General features: G+C 50.3%; 2 protein-coding genes and 1 pseudogene across 5 annotated transcripts in view; 1 reads left to right on the top strand and 2 right to left on the bottom strand.

Annotated features, from left to right (window-relative positions):
* Window positions 1–15,086, top strand: part of CDIP1 (cell death inducing p53 target 1) — a 31,956-nt gene extending 16,870 nt beyond the window's left edge. For both annotated transcript variants that reach the window (XM_079785940.1, XM_079785941.1), the window contains exons 2-6: window positions 10,962–11,045; window positions 11,657–11,761; window positions 11,878–12,033; window positions 12,807–13,095; window positions 13,208–15,086. In XM_079785940.1, the coding sequence (XP_079642066.1) occupies window positions 11,677–11,761; window positions 11,878–12,033; window positions 12,807–13,095; window positions 13,208–13,319 (642 nt within the window). In that variant the 5' untranslated portion in view covers window positions 10,962–11,045; window positions 11,657–11,676 and the 3' untranslated portion in view covers window positions 13,320–15,086. The remainder of the gene's footprint in view (window positions 1–10,961; window positions 11,046–11,656; window positions 11,762–11,877; window positions 12,034–12,806; window positions 13,096–13,207) is intronic.
* Window positions 1,105–8,156, bottom strand: LOC307112013 (nuclear prelamin A recognition factor-like; annotated as a pseudogene). Its single transcript has one exon. The product of its transcript is annotated as a nuclear prelamin A recognition factor-like (transcript).
* A 32-nt stretch (window positions 15,087–15,118) lies between the features above and the next one.
* HMOX2 (heme oxygenase 2) overlaps window positions 15,119–19,686 on the bottom strand; it is a 28,528-nt gene continuing 23,960 nt past the window's right edge. For both annotated transcript variants that reach the window (XM_079785918.1, XM_079785919.1), the window contains exons 3-6: window positions 18,110–18,227; window positions 17,213–17,704; window positions 16,108–16,234; window positions 15,119–16,017 (exon numbers count right to left, since the gene is read on the bottom strand). In XM_079785918.1, the coding sequence (XP_079642044.1) occupies window positions 15,890–16,017; window positions 16,108–16,234; window positions 17,213–17,704; window positions 18,110–18,227 (865 nt within the window). In that variant the 3' untranslated portion in view covers window positions 15,119–15,889. The remainder of the gene's footprint in view (window positions 16,018–16,107; window positions 16,235–17,212; window positions 17,705–18,109; window positions 18,228–19,686) is intronic.

Raw genomic sequence — 19,686 nt, 5'->3', positions numbered from 1 at the left:
GGAGCATATCCAGCTCCCACCAGAGCCTGCCTGGGCTGCCTTAGGCTGCCATTTGGCCGGGCTCTAGCCCTGGATCAACACAGCGTTCTCTGCAGTGAGTGATGAATAGTTGGGAGCAGAGCAGAATGCCCGAAGTGTTTCCCAGGGCCCGGAGGTCTTGTATTTTGAACTCCTCTCTGAGAAATGGGGACACCCAGAGGAGAGAGCAGCTGAAATTGGGCACCAGGAGGTGGAGAGCCTGCCCCTTTTCCTTGTGTCACTAGGAATCAAAGCTGCCTCTCACTGACCTATCCTACAATTGTGCTCTTTTCAAAGTTTTGTTTTTAATTATGAAAAAACACACACATACACACAACAGAACTATAGTGAAGGAAAGCCTTGCCTTTCTGTCAAGCTTTAATTCCAGAGGCGAAGATTCGCCATCTCTTTCATTTATATCGAGCATGCACAGAGAACTTGTGTGGGTTGTTTTTTTTTTAAGATATAATTCACACCATACAGTTCACCCTTTCAAAGTGTGCACACCGTTTAGTGGTTTTAATGTCATAGGTGGGGTTTTTTAATTTATTATTATTATTATTATTATTTTAATATATTTTATTGATTTTTTACAGAGAGGAAGGGAGAGGGATAGAGAGCTAGAAACATTGATGAGAGAGAAACATCGACCAGCTGCCTCCTGCACACTCCCCCACCGGGGATGTGCCCGCAACCAAGGTACATGCCCTTGACCGGAATCGAACCTGGGACCCTTCAGTCCGCAGACCGACGCTCTATCCACTGAGCCAAACCGGTTTCGGCTAATTTTTTATTATTATTATTATTTTTTACAGAGAGGAAGGGAGAGGGATAGAGAGTTAGAAACATCGATGAGAGAGAAGCATTAATCAGCTGCCTCCTGCACACCTCCTACTGGGGATGTGCCCGCAACCAAGGTGCATGCCCTTGACCGGAATCGAACCTGGGACCCTTCAGTCCGCAGACCGACGCTCTATCCACTGAGCCAAACCGGTTTCGGCTAATTTTTTTTTATTATTATTATTATTTACAGAGAGGAAGGGAGAGGGATAGAGAGTTAGAAACATCGATGAGAGAGAAGCATTAATCAGCTGCCTCCTGCACACCTCCTACTGGGGATGTGCCCGCAACCAAGGTACATGCCCTTGACCGGAATCGAACCTGGGACCCTTCAGTCTGCAGGCCGACGCTCTATCCAATGAGCCAAACCGGTTAGGGCTATGTCATAGGTTTTAATGTCACTGTCTAATTCATCACCTCACTGGATGTGTTTTCACCTTAAAGCATTCTTCTCCCCTGCACAGCAGTGTGCCAGGTACTGGGCAGGTGGCATCATCACTGCTCTCACGCAGCCAGCCAGAAGGAAGGGGTTCTAGTCCCAGGTTCCCAGGAAGACTGGGGCTCAGGGAGGGTCCATGATTCACACAATTCAAGGCCAGGGCTGTCTGACTCTAGAGCTCCATACTCTTTCCATGCTCTCCCTGTTTGCCCATTAACTGGCGGACTGACAAATCCTTGCTGCTCTGTGAATGGGAGGGGGTATCTTGGGTTCTTGCCATCCTGGCCCCGCATTGGAAGGCTGCATCCTTTCCTTGGAGCTGTCACATGCCTCAGTGGCTGCTTAGAGGATTGTGTTGGATAAAGACAGGGCCTGGGATTGGGGTTGAGGTGGTGGGTAATAAAGCAGTTTTACTTAGTTTCATGACCACGAACCCTAAAACCCACAGCAGGAGTGTCAGAACAGCACTTTCATCCCCACACATGGGAAAATCCTCACTAGGTCCATCCCAGCTCAGCTGGAAGAAACTCAAGAGCTGCTCTGTGTATATGAGGCCTGATTAGTCTCTGTGACAGATGCTGATGGTGGAGCTGTATGAGGGCTCCAGAGAGGGAGGGGCTGACGCTGGGCTTCCAATATTGGGGTGCAAGCGGAAGTTTCCACTCTGGAGCAGATCAGCACTGAGCAAGCCCAGGCTCTGCAGTGGCTGCTGGGCTGAGGAGGGAAGGTGGGGAGGGTGTGGCTTTGCAGAAAGTGCCTGGCCTGGCCCTGTGCCTGGTAGAACTGTCCTGCCCCACCCTCACGCCCAGAAGCCTGTGCCCTTGGGCAGGTGAGATGAGATTGCAGTAGGGAGTGGGCAGGGAGTGGGTCCACAGACAGACATGGAAGCAGGCTTCATCTCATTTTAGGGTGCCTGGAACAATCCCCTCCTACATAAAAGCACAGTGGGTGCCAGGCTGTGTTTGGTTGTGGGTGCAGGGAACAGATTGGGCCTCAAGTGGTCCCCGTACCATCCCCCAGTGGACCAAGGGGCACATGCAAGGCCACCCTCTCCTCCCTCCCTTACATATAAGGGTCCCAGAGACCACTCATGTTCTCCCTCTCCTGGACACAACATCCCCTTATCCCTTGAGGCTCACCTAAGTCTGTCCCCAGCTCCCCTGGAACTTCACCCTGTGGCCCTCTTCATCCTAAGTTATCTTGCTGATCCCCTCAAGAATGAAGGCCTGTGATGTGAATTACAGTGAACAGCATGGGGAAGCTGCAGGTTCACAGTGTGGACTCGAGAGTCTTGAGCCTTCTAAGTCATCCCACGCTGCCTCCTGCCCTGGACTATTTCTTCCAGGCAGGGCCTCAACCTGAAAATGCAGTCAAGGGACATTGATCTTTGTCAGTTAGATCCTCAAAGCCCCAGAAACCCAGCCTCTGCCCTACACACGTTTCTGGAGTGGCTCTGCTTCCCAGGGGCCAGAGGCTTCTAAAGTAGGAGCCATCGGGGTTGGGGCAGCAGCACATCACTTTTTTCTAGTGCTAAGTGAGATGTTTTCCAGCATCCCCAGAACTGCCCGAAAACAGGTGAATGGGAATTGAAGGCTCAGAGGAGTCCCTTGAAAACATCTAAACGTTTGACTTACAAGGCTCTGTGACCCTGGGCATGTAACTGAGTTGGGTTGACTTTCTCTAAAATGAAGATGCCAAAGAGCCACCCGCAGGCTGGTCTGAGGACTGAGTTCATGCTTGCGCCCAGGGAATGCTGACCTGATTCTGATGGTGGTGTGAGAATACCCTCTAGGTCCTTCCTCAGTGATGTCTCTGGGACTTGTGCAATCCCACAAAGCTTGACAGAGAAGTGTGTTCCTGGAATACACTACCCTCTCAGCCTGTATCGGGTGTGATGGTTGCTAAATGTCGGTGGGCCTTGGACAGGTGTGCCAGTGCTGTTACACAAGGACTTCATTTAAAACTTTTCTCTCATTTAAAGCTTCGGCTCACTGAGAACACCTCTGCCCCCATGCTCATGGGTGAGTCAGGAAGAGCTAGGTGCTCATGAAACCTGAGGCAGGGTGGAGTCTGAGCCCGTGGCCCATCTCTGTGCCCTCACACCTGTGTGCCGCTTGGCGTCTGCACTGCATTGGCTGGTCAGCTGCTGAGCAGTCAGCTGGGTCTCTAGCTCTGTTGTGAGGGAATTTACTTTATTATTTATTTAATCCTCACCAAGGATATTTTTACCATTGACTTTTTTAGAGAGGGGAGAGGGGAGGGAGGAGAGGGGAGAGAGAGAGAGAAACATCGATGTGAGAGAGAACATCCATTGGTGGGCTGGGGATGGGAGCCTGTAGCCGAGGTACATGCCCTTGACTGGGAATTAAACCCGCTCCAATCACTGAGGAAACCAGCCAGGGCTATTATATTATTATTTTGATGGGGTAATACCTTTGCATCCACAAAATCCTGAGGATGTAAAGGGGTATACTGTGTAAAGTCCTTTGGGCCTCCAGAGGAGTTCCTGTTCTGTTTAATGATAAACTTGTGAAGGTTTTCAGACAATTCCCTATTTCTACACAATTCATAGCTACGAAACTTCAATGGGAGGCTGAGAGACCTATCTAGGGTTTCCGGCACTGCAAGTTGACTTCATTGAGCTCCCAGGACCCAGGCCTTGCTCTCCTCTGCTGGGAGCTGCAAACCCACGGATCTTAGCCTCTCATAGCCCATACTCAGGCACCTGCCCAACAGCAAAGTTCCAGGGGCTGAGATCTCAATGCCACGTTTGTGTTTGTAGCATAAATTTGCGTAGTGTGCATTTTTTTAAAATATGTTTTTATTGATTTTTAGAGAGAGGAAGGGAGAAGGATAAAGAGATAGAAGTATTGATGAGAGAGACATCGGTCAGCTGCCTCCTGCACCCCCATACTGGGGATTGAGCCTGCGGCCGAAGTATGTGCCCTTACAGAATCAACCAGAGACCTCTTGGTTTATGGGTTGATGCTCAATCACTGAGCCACACCGGCCGGACTAATTTTTGTAGTATACATTTATTGAAGAACTGTTTGGCTTTCAGAAGTGACTTTTTAAAAAATATTTCATTCCTGTAGTTTTTATTGCACCTTAGACAATGGAGGTCTTTGTTCCTCAGGGTGTGGTAGGTAAGCACTCCCACGTCCTCGTTGAACAGCTCCTTGGCCATGTGCCTGAAGATGTGCGCCAGGTACCCGTCGGAGCTGACACCCGCATGGAGCCTCACCTCCTCTTCCATGTCCAGAGTGTCCACGGCGGCGTCAATGGAGGCGAGGTCACTTTGCTCCATTATCTGGACAATTTCACCTGAAGTTAACACGCAGTCAGCACCCTGGTTACTATGCAAAGCTGTAGGAACATCTTCTCAAAGGGCCTCCAGTTTCTTGTCATAACATGGGGCCACAATGATGTGGAAAATCTTGTCTGGGGACAGGTTTTGCTGTGTGGTGCAGTAATCCTTCACCAGAGAGCCCATGATCTGCTGGGGAGACTTGGTTGTGCAGAGGTGGGGGTGATGGGGTGACCCAGCACACGCTCCGCATATCGGTCCCAGCCGGGGCAGGCGGAGGTCAGCATGGGTAGCCAGGGCTCTTCCTCACAGTGCTGGCAGTACCGACACACAAATTCCTTCCGACTCTCCAGGATGCTGAAGTCCGCAGCTATCTTCATGTCAAAGACAGTGTGCCCCAAAGCTTTTGAGAAAGCTGCAGAGCCTTCTGGATGTATCAGTGACACTGAGGCTGAATTAGCAGCAAAATAAGGCAGAGACTGAGGACACACAGACACTGCCAGCACCTTGTGCTGTGAGGTATCACATTTCTTATTAAGGTTCAGAACACGGAAGAAGTCCTCGGTGTTCTGTTGAGAAACTTGGACTCCTTCCTCTGCGGTCACACAACTGTCACACGCCAGGCAGTCACTCAGAAATATCTTGGCATCGGCCAGCTTATGGAATTCTCCCTTCTCTCCGTTCTCCTGAGCCGGACTGCGGACGTTGACTGTGGCATTCTCTTGGCCATCGGTTTTTGGTTTTTTACTACATTCCTTCCGTGTGCAGTGATCACACTCCATCTGAAGCGGGGCGGGTGGGGCCCAGCTCGAGTGACCTGGAGGGAGCACAGGGAGAGCAGTCAGTCACGGCTGGTCGCCCCTGGTGCTGCTGGCGGTATCCTTTCTTCCTTGTGGAGCGTCTATGGAGGGGAAGCGGCCGCAGTGCCCGAGGCTGAGTTCCAGGAGGCCGGCAGTGCTGTTGGGATCGTGCCAGCTGCTCTAGTCCGTTGGTGCCTGTCCTGTCCTCTGGAGATTGTACCTGCTGGACTACTAAGGGAGCCAGTCCCCAGTTCCGCCCCGCCTCCGCCACCGATTGATTGGAGTCTGAGGGCCAGAAGGAGGGACCAAGAGGCCTTCTAGCTGCTCGCCAGTCCGCCGTGCCACTCACTCCGGTTCCCTGTTAGCCATCCCCTGATCAATGGGAGCCTGCGGGGCCGGGATAGGGACCAAGCGGTCTGCCTTCCACCTGCTCACCAGTCACTGCTGCCATGGATTCATTGGAGCCAGAGGGACCCCGGTTCCCCTGTTAGCTATCCCCTGATCAATGGAGCCTGAGGGCCGGGGGATGGACCGTTCGTCTGGTCGTTACAGACCCTGGGTTTTTATATATTAGGATTTCTTTCACTGGGTAGGGGAAGTTTTCTGTTATTATTTCTTCAGATAGGTTTTCAATATCTTGCTCTCTCTTGTCCTTCTGGCAACCCCATGATACAAATGTTGGTATGCTTGCAATTGTCCCAGAGGCTCTTTATACTGTCTTCATATTTTTGGATTCTTTTTTTTCTTTCTGCTCTTCTGATTGGGTTTTTTGCTTCCTCATATTCCAAATCACTGATTTGATTTTCAGCATCCTCTATTCTACTATTGATTCCCTATAAATTATTCTTTATTTCAGTTTGTGTATGCTTAATTTCTGTCTGGTCCTTTTTCATGTCTTTTTTTTTTTCACTAAGATCCTTGAAATTCTCACTAAGTCCCTTAAAATTCTCATTAAGATCCTTGAGCAACCTTATAACCATTGTTTTGAACTCTATATCTAGTAGTTTGTTTGCTTCCATTTCATTTAGTTCTTTTTCTGGAGTTTCTTTGTTTTTTTCATTTGTGACATGTTTGTCTCTGCATTTTGGCTGCTTCCCTGTGTTTGTTTCTATGTATTAGGTAGAGCTGCTATTATCTCCTAGAATTGGTAGAGTGGCCTTGTGTAATAGGTGTCCTGTAGGGCCCAGTGACTCAGCCTCCCCAGTCACCTTGAGCTGGGCACTCTAGGTGTGCCCCTTGGTGGGCTGTGTGCAGTTTTGTTGCACTTGATTGTTGTTGGCATCACTGGGAGGAATTGACCCCCAGGCCAATTGGCTGTGAGGAAGGACCCGCTGTGACTACAGTGGGAGAGCTGCTATGCAGGCGCTGACACTGTGGAGTAGGACTTGTTTTAATGGGGCTTTGGTGCTCACTGAGTCTGCCCTTTGAGTGTGTCGCTTGTGATGTGTAGAGCAGTAACATGGTGTGAAGCTGTCCACAGGTGCACTGGCTCTGGCCTCCCGGGAGGTGCAAAGTCAGCCTCTGCCTGGGGCCACCCAGCTGGAGCTACAGAGCAATCTACAGATGCTGCTACTTGTGTTGGGCTTAAACAGCAAGTAGCAGCAAGATAGGCTGTTACTGGCCGGGCCTAGAGACCCCAGGCAGGAGCTACGCTGACCTGACGCTGACGCCAGCTGCTGTTTGTTTAACCAGTTAACTGCCACCTAAAACGGAAACCATCCCCACATACCACGATATTTTGAATTTAATTTAAAAAGGTCTGCCGCTTGCGTCTTTTGATGCTTATGGCGTACAAATGGTTAAGATATTTTAGTCTGAAGCCTGAGTCAGGACAGGCCATTGGTTTGGAAAAGCCTCTCCAAACAACTTGGGTGCGGCTACGGATTTGGTGGGCAGGGTCTCAGGGAATCACCAGGACAGAGTAAACAGTGTAGGCCAGGTTGATGGAGACTCAGATGTGGTGCCTGCCAGTTAGCTCTGCAACAGAGGAGGTCTCAGCATAGGAACAATGACCCCTGCTAGCACCTCTGTCTGGAAGAAAGCCACCCCCCAGGTCTTGCCCCAATGCCAGACAATCCAGTTCCTCCCTGTATGTACCTGTATCCCCCGCAAGCCACTGTCCCAGTGCTGGAGCTGAGAGTGAGTAGTCTGAGTAAGTCCATGCACTGGCCATTTAAGAGGAACTTTTTGGGTCTCCAGCAGCCTCCGTGTCACTCCGTGTCAATCCCGCTGGTTTTTATAGCCCGAAGTTACAGGGCTTCTCTTTCCGGGTCTGGAGCCCTGGCCTGAAGGGTTTGGTGTAGGGTCCCAGCCCTCACGGGATACCTCTGTAGCCAAGATTGAAAAACGCCACACACATGGCCCTGGCCAGTTTTGTTTAGTAGTTAGATCATCAGCCCACGGACCAAAGGGTCATGGGTTTGATTCCCGGACAAGGACATGTACCTCGGTTGCAGGTTCGATCCCCTTCCCGGTCGGGGCGTGTACAGGAGGCAACCAATCAATGTCTCTCTTTTTTTATATATATATATATTTTATTGATTTTTACAGAGAGGAAGGGAGAGGGAGAGTTAGAAACATCGATGAGAGAGAAACATCAATCAGCTGCCTCCTGCACACCCCCTACTGGGGATGTGCCCGCAACCAAGGTACATACATGCCCTTGACTGGAATTGAACCTGGGACCCTTAAGTCCGCAGGCCTACACTCTATCCACTGAGCCAAACCAGTCAGGGCCAATCAATGTCTCTTAATTTCAGTTTCTCTCTCACTCTCTCTCTCTCCCCTCCTCCACCTCTCCCTCTCCCCCTCACCTCCCCTTCTTCCCCCTTCCCTCCTCCCCCCCTTCCTTTCCTTCCTCCCTTTCATTCTCTCTCTAAAGATCAATGGGAAAAAAAATCTTCAGGTGAGGATTAAAAAAAGCTGAGTGTGTGTCAGAACAGCCTGTTCTGTGGCTCCACCCCTCCCATCAGTCTCAAAGTGCTTTCTTCTTTTTCTTTTTTTTTGTTTTTTGTTTGTTAATCCTCACCTGAGGATATTTTTCCATTGATTTTTAGAGAGAGTAGAAGGGAGGGGGAGAGACAAAGAAACATGGATGTGCATCGATTAGTTGCCTCCAGCACCCACCCTGACCAGGGCCAGGGGTCGAGCCTGCAACCGAAGTACGTGTCCTTGACCAGAATCGAACCCAGGACCCTTCAGTCCATGGGCCAGCACTCTATCCACTGAGCCAAACCGGCTAGGGCTGTTTTCTTCTTTAATTCTCTAGTTGTAGGACTTCCATTCAGCCAGATTTCAGGCTGATAGTGGTTCTGTATTTTTGTCGGTGTCATCTTAACATTACAAATTGATAGCAGTATCCAAAGTTTGCACTGTCAGTTAACATCATCCTTCACTAAAGGCATAACATGTTGATACCATTTCTGGCAAGTTTAGCTCAAGGAAATAATCCAAGAAATGAAAAGAACATTGGCCAAAGGTATTCCCTGTTGTTGTTTTCTTTAATGAAAGTAATAAGTAGCATTCTAAATGCCTCAGGGGTTGGTCAAATAAACAGTGAGGGCCCATTTTAGGGAATAGTAAAATTGATAGTCATGGGGTCTTGCAAGATGGAGGAAATATATGACATTAAAAGGATTTAAAACTGTTGGTCATGATAGCCAGTATATAAAAATATAGGTGCCTGTGCATTACAGACTAACAGAAACATGCAGAGACTGGCTGCATTAGGATGATAAAATTGGGCAATTTTATTTTCTTTCAGTTTTTAAATGTTTTACTGACATATAATCATATACTATACAGTTTCTCCATTTAAAGTATGTACATAATTCAATGGTTTTGGTATATTCACAGAATTGTACTACCATCATTAGTCAGTTTTAGAACATTTTCTTTCATCACCCCAAAAGCAAATGCCATACTCGCCATTCTCTCTGGCCATCCACCCTCCTCCCCCAGCCCCTGGATTTGCCTGTTCTGTATGTTTTATATAAGGAATCATAAAATACGTGGTCCTTCTATTAAAAATATATTTTTTGTTGACTTCAGAGAGGAAGTGAGGCGCTAGAAACATCAATGATGAGAGAATCATTGATCGGCTGCCTTCTGCACACCCCCTACTGGGGACCAAACCCACAGCCTGGGCATGTATGTGCCCTGACTGGGAATCGAACCGTGACCTGGTTCATAGGTCAACATTCAACCACACCGGCCGGGCCATTGAGCATGTTTTCAAGGTTCATCCATGTTGTAGTGTGTGTCAGTACTTCATTTCTTTTCATGACCAAATAATATTCCACTGTATGAGTATATCCATTTTTCAGTTGGTGAACATGAGTTATGTATACTTTCCAGCTATTATGAATAATGTTACTATGAACATCCATGGGCAAATTTTTGTGTGGACACTATTTTTTAATTATCTTGAGTATATACCTAGGAGTGGAATTACTGAGTCACGTGGTAACTTACCATCAATTGCCATTTTCTACAGCAGGTGCACCATTTTTACAACATCCCCCTCCACCCCCAGCAATCTGAGAGTCCCAGTTTCTCTACATAATACTGTCTTTTTCATTTTAACTTAGTGACTATGAAATGGTGCCTTATTTTGGCTTTTATTTGCATTTCCCTTTTGGCTAACAGTGTTCAGCCTCTTTTTGTGTGCTTAGTGGGCATTTGTTTATCTTTGGAGAAATGTCTACTCAGATCTTTTGCCCACTTTTTAATTGGGTTGTCTTATTATTAATGAGTTAGAAGAGTTCTTTATATAGTCTAAATGCAAGTCCCTTAATTTGCACTCGGATGTCGAGTGTGACTCGACACGGTTAGCATTAGAATAAAGGAATCGAGAAAAAAGCGAGTGCAAAGGGTTAAGCAGACATATGATTTGTAAAAATTTCCCTTTCTGTGGGTTCTCTTTCCATTTTTTTTAATGATGTCCTTTGAAGCAGTTTTTAATTTTAAGGAAATTTAATTTCTTTGTTTTTTGTTGATTGGATTTAGTCCCTCTGGCCCTGACACTAATTCATTAGATTTAATATTTAAGCCTAGTGACTCCCGGACCCCTCTCCCCTGGCAGGATTGTTTGAGGCCTCCATCACTATCTGGTTCTGAACTGAACCTGGGGGCTCTAGGAGGCAGCCACATACACTAGGTGGGTTGCCGTCACTGGATCTTTTGTTCAGAATCTAAACAGTTGCTCAATGAACCTTGTGAAGGAAATGAGGAAAAGTGTTTCACTTAACTGACACCATCTTCCTTCCCACCCTGTTCCACCTAACAAAGAAGGGCACGGCTGGCTCTGAGAGCTGATGCTGGGGCGCTGGTCTGGGCCTGGTGGGGAGAGATGCAGAGGACCAGCCATGGCCCCTGGGAGAGAACAGCTGTGAGAAGGGGAAGGGGGATCTCAGGAGAGGGAAGGTACTGTGCTGGGCAGCAGGGGATGGGGGAGACCAGATGAATGAGGGAGGGAGTGTGGCTTCGAGGAGGCCAGTTGTCCAGGTCCGGCCCAGCCCTGGTGCTAAGGGAGCTGCTTGTTCTCCCCATGAAACAGCTCCCCACAGTCCTGCGTGTCCACCCAGGCCAGCACTGGAAGGAGCCTCACCTGTCTACCAACTCTGAGTACCTAGGATTTGAGGTAAAGTTTCCCAGATCCCCTCCCACAAGGACGACACAGTGCCCTGGCACGGAGGTTGGCACAGCAGTCCTTGAATGTTAGAGAGGACCAGTGCCCAAGCTGCATTGGGGAGCCCTAGATTAGGTTCCCCATGGGGGTTGGGGGTTCACCTCACCAGCTTCTGTCCTCCTTACTGATTGGGTTCTATCCTCCTCGCCTGGTTTCCCTCACCCTCGGGCTTTCACACAGTAAGTGCAAGTGACCACTGAGGTTAGTAGCTTCTTGAAATGTGGAGGATGGAGGCTCTGGGCTGGTCACCCCTGGCAATGTGGGGCATCTGCAGGATCTACAGGGAACCTGGTGACCACTCTCCTCAAGAAAATCAGTCCCAGCCTATCAGCGCTACTCTGCCCAGTGTGGAGATTTACATGGGGTTAAAAGGTGGCCTGAGCCCCAAAAGCAGGGGACACCTGCAGTAGGAACCACAGGAAGCCCCATGTGCTTGGGCTCAGCAACGAGGGTGGCTCTCGGAGGACCATCACACACCTTGTGCAGCAGCCCCTTGACACCTCAGTACCTGACTGGCAATAGGGGAGCTGGGAGCATAGTTCACGTCTGGGTTTTCCCTCCAGGTTCAGGAGAAGCCTCGAAGATGTCTAATGACCCGCCCCCTCCTTATCCTGGAGGCCCCACAGCCCCCCTCCTGGAGGAGAAAAGTGGAGCCCTGCCAACCCCAGGTAGGGTTCAGTGCTCTTTCCCTTGCCCATTCCAGCTGAAGTTGTGCCTGGAGCAGCCCCTCCCACTGACAGTGGGGCTGGGGCCCTCTGCATTTCTTCTCCCTCCTTCTGTCCAGGCCAAACCTCCCCTGCTGTGATGCAGCCCCCGGCAGGCATGTCACTGCCTCCTGCAGACATTGGCCCTCCACCTTATGAGCCACCTGGTCACCCAATGCCCCAACCTGGCTTCATCCCTCCACACGTGAATGCAGATGGAGCCTACATGCCTCCAGGTAAGTTGGGAAGATCCCAGCAGGGCTGTTGTCCAGCCTTTGCTACAGGCAGGCTGGTGTTCTGTGAGGGTGTTTACTGCTGGTTGGAGCAGGGGGGTTGATTGTGGGCATGGAGGGTAGATATGGGAAGATGTCACAGAGCCAGGCCCTGCTGTGAAGGCACTGTGGACGAGCCAGAGGAGCCCAGGGCCTGCCAGGAGGGTTGACTCGTGGGAAGGCTCCTCAGGCACAGTGGCTATGGACTCATGGGTGCTACAGGGGCCACTCCCTGCCAGACACTTGAGTCCATGGTGGAGGCCTGGTCTCCTGCTCACCAGGCAGCTCTTCAGAGGGACTACTTAAGCCAGAGAAGGACCCAGAGTTCCTGCACAGGTGTCCCCAAGTCAAGTGGACCAGATGGCACTGCAGTGCAGGACCCAACACTGGTGGGGAAGAGAGCCCTGTTTGCACAAGAAGGGTTGATAAGCAGCGAGGCTTTCCTTCCTGTGGTTGAGGTCCTTGAGCACAGTGCCCAGTCCCCTGTGTGTCAGAGGCAGGGAGCAAATGCATCGAGCTGAGACCAAGGGGTAGAGTGGGCCTTGTTCTTAGCTGTCTTATCTGGCTGGGTCAAGTATCTTCTCTGTTTTGGTCCCCATGGGGCAGGGACAAGGAAGGTCTAGGACTGGTCCCTCAACTGTGCCCTGGGTGCTGGGGGCTTTGTACTTACCTCTCACGTGAGCACAGTGGGGTGACAAGCCAGTGACTCGTCCGCTCTGTCTTCTCTGTCATTCCAGGTTTCTACCCTCCTCCAGGCCCCCATCCACCCATGGGCTATTACCCGCCAGGGCCCTACCCACCAGGGCCCTACCCGCCAGGGCCCTACCCTGGTCCTGGCGGACACACAGCCACGGTCCTGGTCCCTTCAGGGGCTGCCACTACGGTGACAGTGCTGCAGGGAGAGATCTTTGAGGGTGCACCTGTGCAGACGGTGTGTCCCCACTGCCAGCAGGCCATCACCACCAAGATCTCCTATGAGATTGGCCTGATGAACTTTGTGCTGGGCTTCTTTTGCTGCTTCATGGGGTAAGTGGTATGAGTGCTTGCAGGGTGGGGAGCTGCACTTGCCCATTACCCAGCTGGAGTAGGCCCAGTGCCCTCGGCACATTCTCTTCAGGCCTCTCCTTCTCTGATTCAGGTGTGATCTGGGCTGCTGCTTGATCCCCTGCCTCATCAATGACTTCAAGGATGTGACGCACACGTGCCCCAGTTGCAAAGCCTACATCTACACGTACAAGCGCCTGTGCTAACGGAGCCTGGACTGGACTCCCCGCTGTCAGTCTGGACTCCTGTGCTTTGCTCCCTACACTCAGTGGCTCGTGTCCCCACTCCCGCTTGGGGGTGGAAGGTGTTCCACCAGTCCCCTGGAACTCTTGTCTTCTTTGCCTTGCCCTTCCCTGAGCATCTGACTTCCGGCAAAAATTGTTGGATTTAAGGCCAAGGGTCAGCAAGTGGCAGGGAGCTGGCACTGAGCATGTATGTTGCTGGTTTGCTTGGTGTTTGATTAGGAAGATACACTGGGAAGGGTCTCTGCTGGGGTCTCACTCCTCCATTTTTATATGAGGTGTAAGTTTGGTCCTTATTCTTCTGGGGCCAAAAGCAGCCAGAGCAATGGCTAGTTTTCCAGACCTGGGCCTACAGTGGGGCTGTGCCTGTAGCCAGTTTCTAATCTACTGGGCCAAGAGGGGACGTGAACCCAAACAGGACGGAGTCATAGGCCAGGGTTTCTGGGGTCCTAGAGGTAGCATGTCTGTCGGAAGGAATGACTCCCACCCTCAGAACTCTCAGGAACTCAACACCTTGTCCAGGAGCCACATGGAATTAAGAGAGAGTCGGCACAACTGCAATTCATGGGATAAGTGATTTGGCCCTGGCTCCCCAAAAGACTTGCCTCTCGCCCCTGCCTAGCTCCCCTTCCACAATGCCTCTGTGAACATGTCTTTACTGGGGCCAGAAGGAATCCCCAGGAACCCAGCCCCTCTGTCTAAAACATGTCCTTGCTGTGTGGGGGCATGATCTTTGCCTGGAGGCTAAAGTATTCCAGCTGAGACCAGAGATGGCCAATAGGCCCCTCCCTGTAGGCACACTCAACATTTAAAGTGCTCTCTCTGTAGATCTCTTTCTAATGAACGCTGAGCGCTTCACCCAGGTTGACACTGTCACTGTGCTTGCTCCAGGCACTATAGCAGGAACAACTGTAGCACTGGATTGGGGACCAGGAAGGAGCAACCACAAGTGGCGAAGTACCCTGGTGGACTAGCCCTGCCCTGGGCCTGAGGCCATGCTGTCTCTTTTCTGAATGGTTTGTCAGTGAACTTGCACCTGTGGACCGCTGTACCCTGCTGCCACCCCTCTCCTGGTCTCACACTGCCACTGCATGGCCTTCTCTCACTGTGAATTGTGACCAGTCTGTTTGTAGTTTCTCATTAAATTGGTCCATTCACTCCTCTGACCTGGGCCTCTGCTCTCTTGCCTGGCTTCCTTCTTTTGCAAGGGTAAGAGGGTGGGGCTACAGGTAGTCTTAAGCGTAGGGGGGGTCAAGTCTTCAGGGTCTCTCAGTGCTTATGCTGTACCGACTGCCAGGGATGACACTAACATTTAAGTACCTAATTAAATTTAAAACAAGCCAGAGTTAGTGTGGAGGAGCCCTGGCATTCCAGCTGTGACTGGCCCAGGGCATGTGTTGACTATCTTACTATCTCTAGACTGGTTTTACCCATCTCCACATCACAGCATTCACCATGGGATCTATAGGCTGGAGCCCTCCAACTGAAGCTCAGGGTCATCCTACTCTGGAAGCAGATAACTTCACTCCCTCAGGCAAGACAGAGACACTGGGGCTAAGGCTTCTGGGCGGGGGGCAACAGTCGGGGCCCCCAAGTTCTGGACCAGCTCTGCCCCTACCCTCATCTGAATTGTGGGGGTAGGTAGGTTGGACAGTAGTTAAAAAAAAAAAGTTCCCACATCATTTAACCCTTTTGTGAATAAAATGTTCAGATCCTCAATTATATAAAATAGATGCCTATTAATAAAAATATTTAAATTCACATTTCTATTTTAGACAATCAATTATTATTCAATACAAGTACATGGTTTTTTTATGCTTATTTATAAGGTAACTAGCAGTCTTGGAGCACAGCAGGAGGAGGCTATCAGGGACCAGCGAGGATGACATCTGTACCAGGAAGGAGGAGGCAGCTGTCAAGAGTCCACTTTATTGAGTGCTGTAGCATGACACAGGTCAGGAGGAGACAGGCCATGGCTGGACACACCCCACTTGGGGGTTTCTGTTAGAGACAGATAAGGACTGGCTGCCCAGGCAAGCCTGGCTTCTGTCTCCTCACTGCACGCCCAGGTGAACCCCCAAGTAGAGCAGGAGCATCCCGGGAGTCCCTTCCCTCCCACAGGGCTACAGCTCCTAGCCCTGGTCTGGCTGGCTGCTCCGCTCCCAGCAGGGGAAAGATACCCACCTAAATGATGACACAGCAGGAAGGACGAAAGGAGAAAAACCTCAGGGTGAGAGGTGTGGGTGCCCAGGAGCAGAGCTGATTCCAGAGGCCCAGGCCGGTCACTGAGCTACACTGGCTGTTCCCAGTGCTACAGCCTGGGCGGCTGTAGAAAGGGGGCCTCTACTCAGCTCGGCATCTGGCCCGCAGAGGACACTAACAGGCAGAGGCTTTAGTGTCTGGCTTTTATTGGTTGCTTTTCTCAAACCCAGCATTTTTAAAAAGTCACCTGGGGTGGTGGTTTTGTCACAGGTAGAGGTGGGAGCGGATCAGCAGTCACTCAGGAGGAGGGCGCCAACGTGGTGATGGGTGTTTCACATGTAGTACCAGGCCAAGAGGCCAGCAGCCAGAGCCACACTAGCAGCCAGAATGAACTGGAGGCTGGGCTTGCTCAGCACAGCCAGGGCTATTCCAAAGGGACAACTTCTACCCTCCAGGGCACCTGTGTGGCAGCACCAACAGGAGACATGGCATCAGTGGGAACACTGACACACCTGCCCTGGGAGGGGAGCTGGGGATATACAAGACCTACCTTTGTCTTGGTTAGCAGTGTAATAGGGGCATTTACGCACATCTCCTTTCCCATTGTGCACGGGGAGCCCATCCTCCAGGATTTCTTTGGCCAGCAAGGAGCCAGCCTGGTCCAGTTCATTGAATACCTGCAGGAGCAGAGGAGCAACACCATCACTGGACTGCTTAACTCTGCTTTCAGAGAAAAACCTCTTCTGCACAGAGAGAGCTGGAGCAGGTAAGGTTTGCTCAGCAGGTAAGGTTTGCTCAGGGGTGTAAACCAGCAAAACAGCAGCTCCACTCGGGGACACTGACCTGGCACTTCTCCCTAGCACAACCTCTGGGAAGTATGGTCATACCTGTGCTGTCCAGCAGCCTATGGCTGCTGATCATAGTGGATCTTCCCTGGGCACTAACCACACACAACCCACGACTGAAACTATCCAAGGAACAGACGAGAGTAAAAAAAAACAAAAAACACTCTTTGAGCCATGGTACTTCCCCACTTCTAGCTGCTGGGTATTTTCAGCAAGAAGCAATAGAAAAAGGAATATGGAAGAATAAGGCCCTAGCAGGGCTGACCCATCTTGAGTAGACCCGGGAGGCCCCTGATATCAGGTTAGAAGGCTGACAGGACTGTGGTTAGGCTGATGCTTCACTCCCCTCCAGGGCCACTTGACTGGTGCCTGGATTCTGGGGACAGAATCAGCCTCATCAACCTCAGCCCCATCTAAAGGGTACCTGTAAACTGAGTTATGCTCCTCGCTCTCCTTTGTTCTCTCCCTGAACTCACCAAGCAAGACTTTTCATAGCAATCCATGCTAAAAAGGAAGAACTCCATTCCTCAAAACCAGAATCCTGTGGTGAGAGGAAAAGAGACAACTCCCTTCTCCCCAAGCCCACTTCATGGTGAGGCCTTGGTTTCCAAAAACAAAACACAGAGGCCGTCTATCAAATAGAGCACAGCTATCACTGGACTCATGCCCTCTGTGGCCTATTTGGTCCCTCGAATTTCTCTCGAGCTGGGTGCAGAGCATTTGTCCTAATGCACCAGTGTCCATCCGTTTGGACAGTTCTGATCAGCTCACACCATCAGAGGCCCCTTTCCGCCCGGCCCCAAGCAGTACCTGCATGTTGTACTCAAAGGCCCTGTTGGCCTCCTCCACAATCTTCTCTTTGGTTTTCAGGTTCAGGTCCAGGGCATTCATCCTGGCCCGGTAGAACTGTTTGAACTGTTGCGCGTTGTCCACATTCTCAAACAGGTAAAATTGGGTCCCCTCTCCCGTGCTGGGGAGTTTCAGAGCCCTCTGGGCCACCTTCTTAAGCACCTGGCCCCCCGAGAGGTCCCCCATGTAGCGAGTATAGGCATGGGCCACCAGCAGCTCCGGCTCATTTTGCCCCACATAGTGGATCCGCTCCACATACTTTCGGGTGGCCTCAGAGCACTGCACCTGCTTCTCCCAATCCTCACCAAAGAAATACTCCATGTCCTTAATCAGTGCCTCCTTCCGGTGCAGCTCCATGGGGAAGTACAAGGGAGCGAAGGCTGGATGGTCCTGGTTGCGGTCCATTTCCTCCTCGAGGGCTGAGTATGTGAAGTAAAGTGCAGTAGTGGCCAGCTGTTGAGGGTGATGGGGAGAGACCAATGGAAAGGACTGTGGGCCTTGGGTGGCAGCTCCGAGCCCACCGCCCACCGTGTCTGAGCAGCAGAAAGCAAAGGCTTAAGCAGCAACCCCCCTTCCCGTCCCCAAAAGCCCATTTTTATACAACAAATTATTTCACACTCTCAAAAAACTCATGTTTCTATAGGAATGACATGGTGAATTCTTTGGACATGGATACTTTTGCTTTCTTTACATCACTATGTTATTCCACTTAAGCCATGAAAACTATAGACTGGCATCAGAAAAGTACTAGTAGAGTGTAATAAAGGCCTTGCTTCCCCGTTGGAGCAACTCCAGGGAAACCTTTCTCATGGGACTATGGCCCCCTAACCCAAACCCATCCATGACCGAGGCACAAACCTTAAACAGCTCTTTCTTGATGTTGCCTTTCAAGAAGTCCTTGACAAACTGGGTGTTTTCTGCTCGGTCATGTGCTTCTTTGGTCCCTTCCTTCAGGAGCTCAGAGAGGTCAGTCATCCTGTAGAGCAGCTATTTTCAAACTTTTGCATTTCATGGCACACATAAACTAATTACTGAAATTCTGTAGCACAACAAAAAATATATTTGTCGATCTGACCCCAAAATATGTATAATTTTGATTGATTTATAAAAATAATAATAGTACTTACCTACTCTTTTTGCTTCAAAGTGACTTTAAAAAATCAGGTGCCTATCCTTCCTATATAATAAAAGGCTAATATGCAAATCAACCGAACAGAATGACAGGTCACTATGACTCACACTGACCACCAGGGGGCAGATGCTCAATGCAGGAGCTGCCCCCTGGTGGTCAGTGCTCTCCCACAGGGGAGCGCTGCTCAGCCAGAAGCCAGGCTCACGGCTGGTGAGCGCAGCAGCAGTGGCGGGAGCCTCTCCGGCCCTGTAGCAGTACTAAGGATGTCCGACTGACAGCTTAGGCCTGAGGGACCTCAGGCTGAGGCCACCCCCCGCCCAACTGAGTGCATAAATTTCGTACACCAGGCCTCTAGTACTTGTATATAAGGATTTCTGTTAACCAATCCTTAATTTGTCACGTGACCAATAAAATGCATCTGTGTGTGTGTGTGTGTGTGTGTGTGTGTGTGTGTGTGTGTGTGTGTATGACCTATATATTTATGGTTCAAGACAAGGCAGTCTCTGGATGGCTATTGTGTTGGCTGTTGTCATTTTTCCCTTTTTATCTAAGGGAAAAGAGGTCAGTGCCCCTGACTAAAGAGTCAGGTATTGCACGTTTTAAAAATTCTTGCAGCACACCAGTTGAAAATCACTGCTAGAGAGAGACCGGGTGTGTGTGTGTGTGTGTGTGTGTGTGTGTGTGTGTGTGTACATGTGCATGTATGTGTGTGTGAATTGGCCCTTCCCAGCTCCAGCATGTCGCTTGCTAAGCTGATGGGCAGGGGCTGCTCAGAAACTCAACTCCAGCACAGATGCAGGGTCTTCCCAGAAAGCACAGGACAAACAGACATAAGTCTGCTACCAAGGACTGGGTAACATGAGGGATGACTGTAGCCTGCCTCTCAGCAGTGTCCCTGTCTCTGAACTACCCAAATGAACGCTGCTTTGCTTCTGTGGCCACCTAGTACCCAAAGAAACACACCTGTGTTCCCAGCATTTGCAGACTTCTCCAGGGAATAGCCAGCCCTGGGGAATGTCTCTCCCAGAATACATACAATTGTGAAGGACTGACTGTGGATCTTCTAGTGCAACCTTGCTGCCTTCCTCTCATCTTGGACCCACAGCCTCTTCAGGATTACATGTTGCTGAAAATGGGAAAGTTGGAGCCAGGCAGGACGTGTGTGTGCTGCCTAACAAAATTACACAGGATGAAAACGTGCCGCCTGATGCCAGTTCCAGACAAGGCAGAGAATGCATGACCCTAAAGATGGTGGCACTGGGCAGGGGCTTATGTGTACACACAATCTGTCTACTCGAGTGAG

The sequence above is a fragment of the Cnephaeus nilssonii genome (genome assembly GCF_951640355.1).
Source record: "Cnephaeus nilssonii genome assembly, chromosome: 2".
NCBI lineage: Eukaryota > Metazoa > Chordata > Mammalia > Chiroptera > Vespertilionidae > Cnephaeus > Cnephaeus nilssonii.
This window is presented reverse-complemented; position numbering and strand designations above follow the sequence as displayed.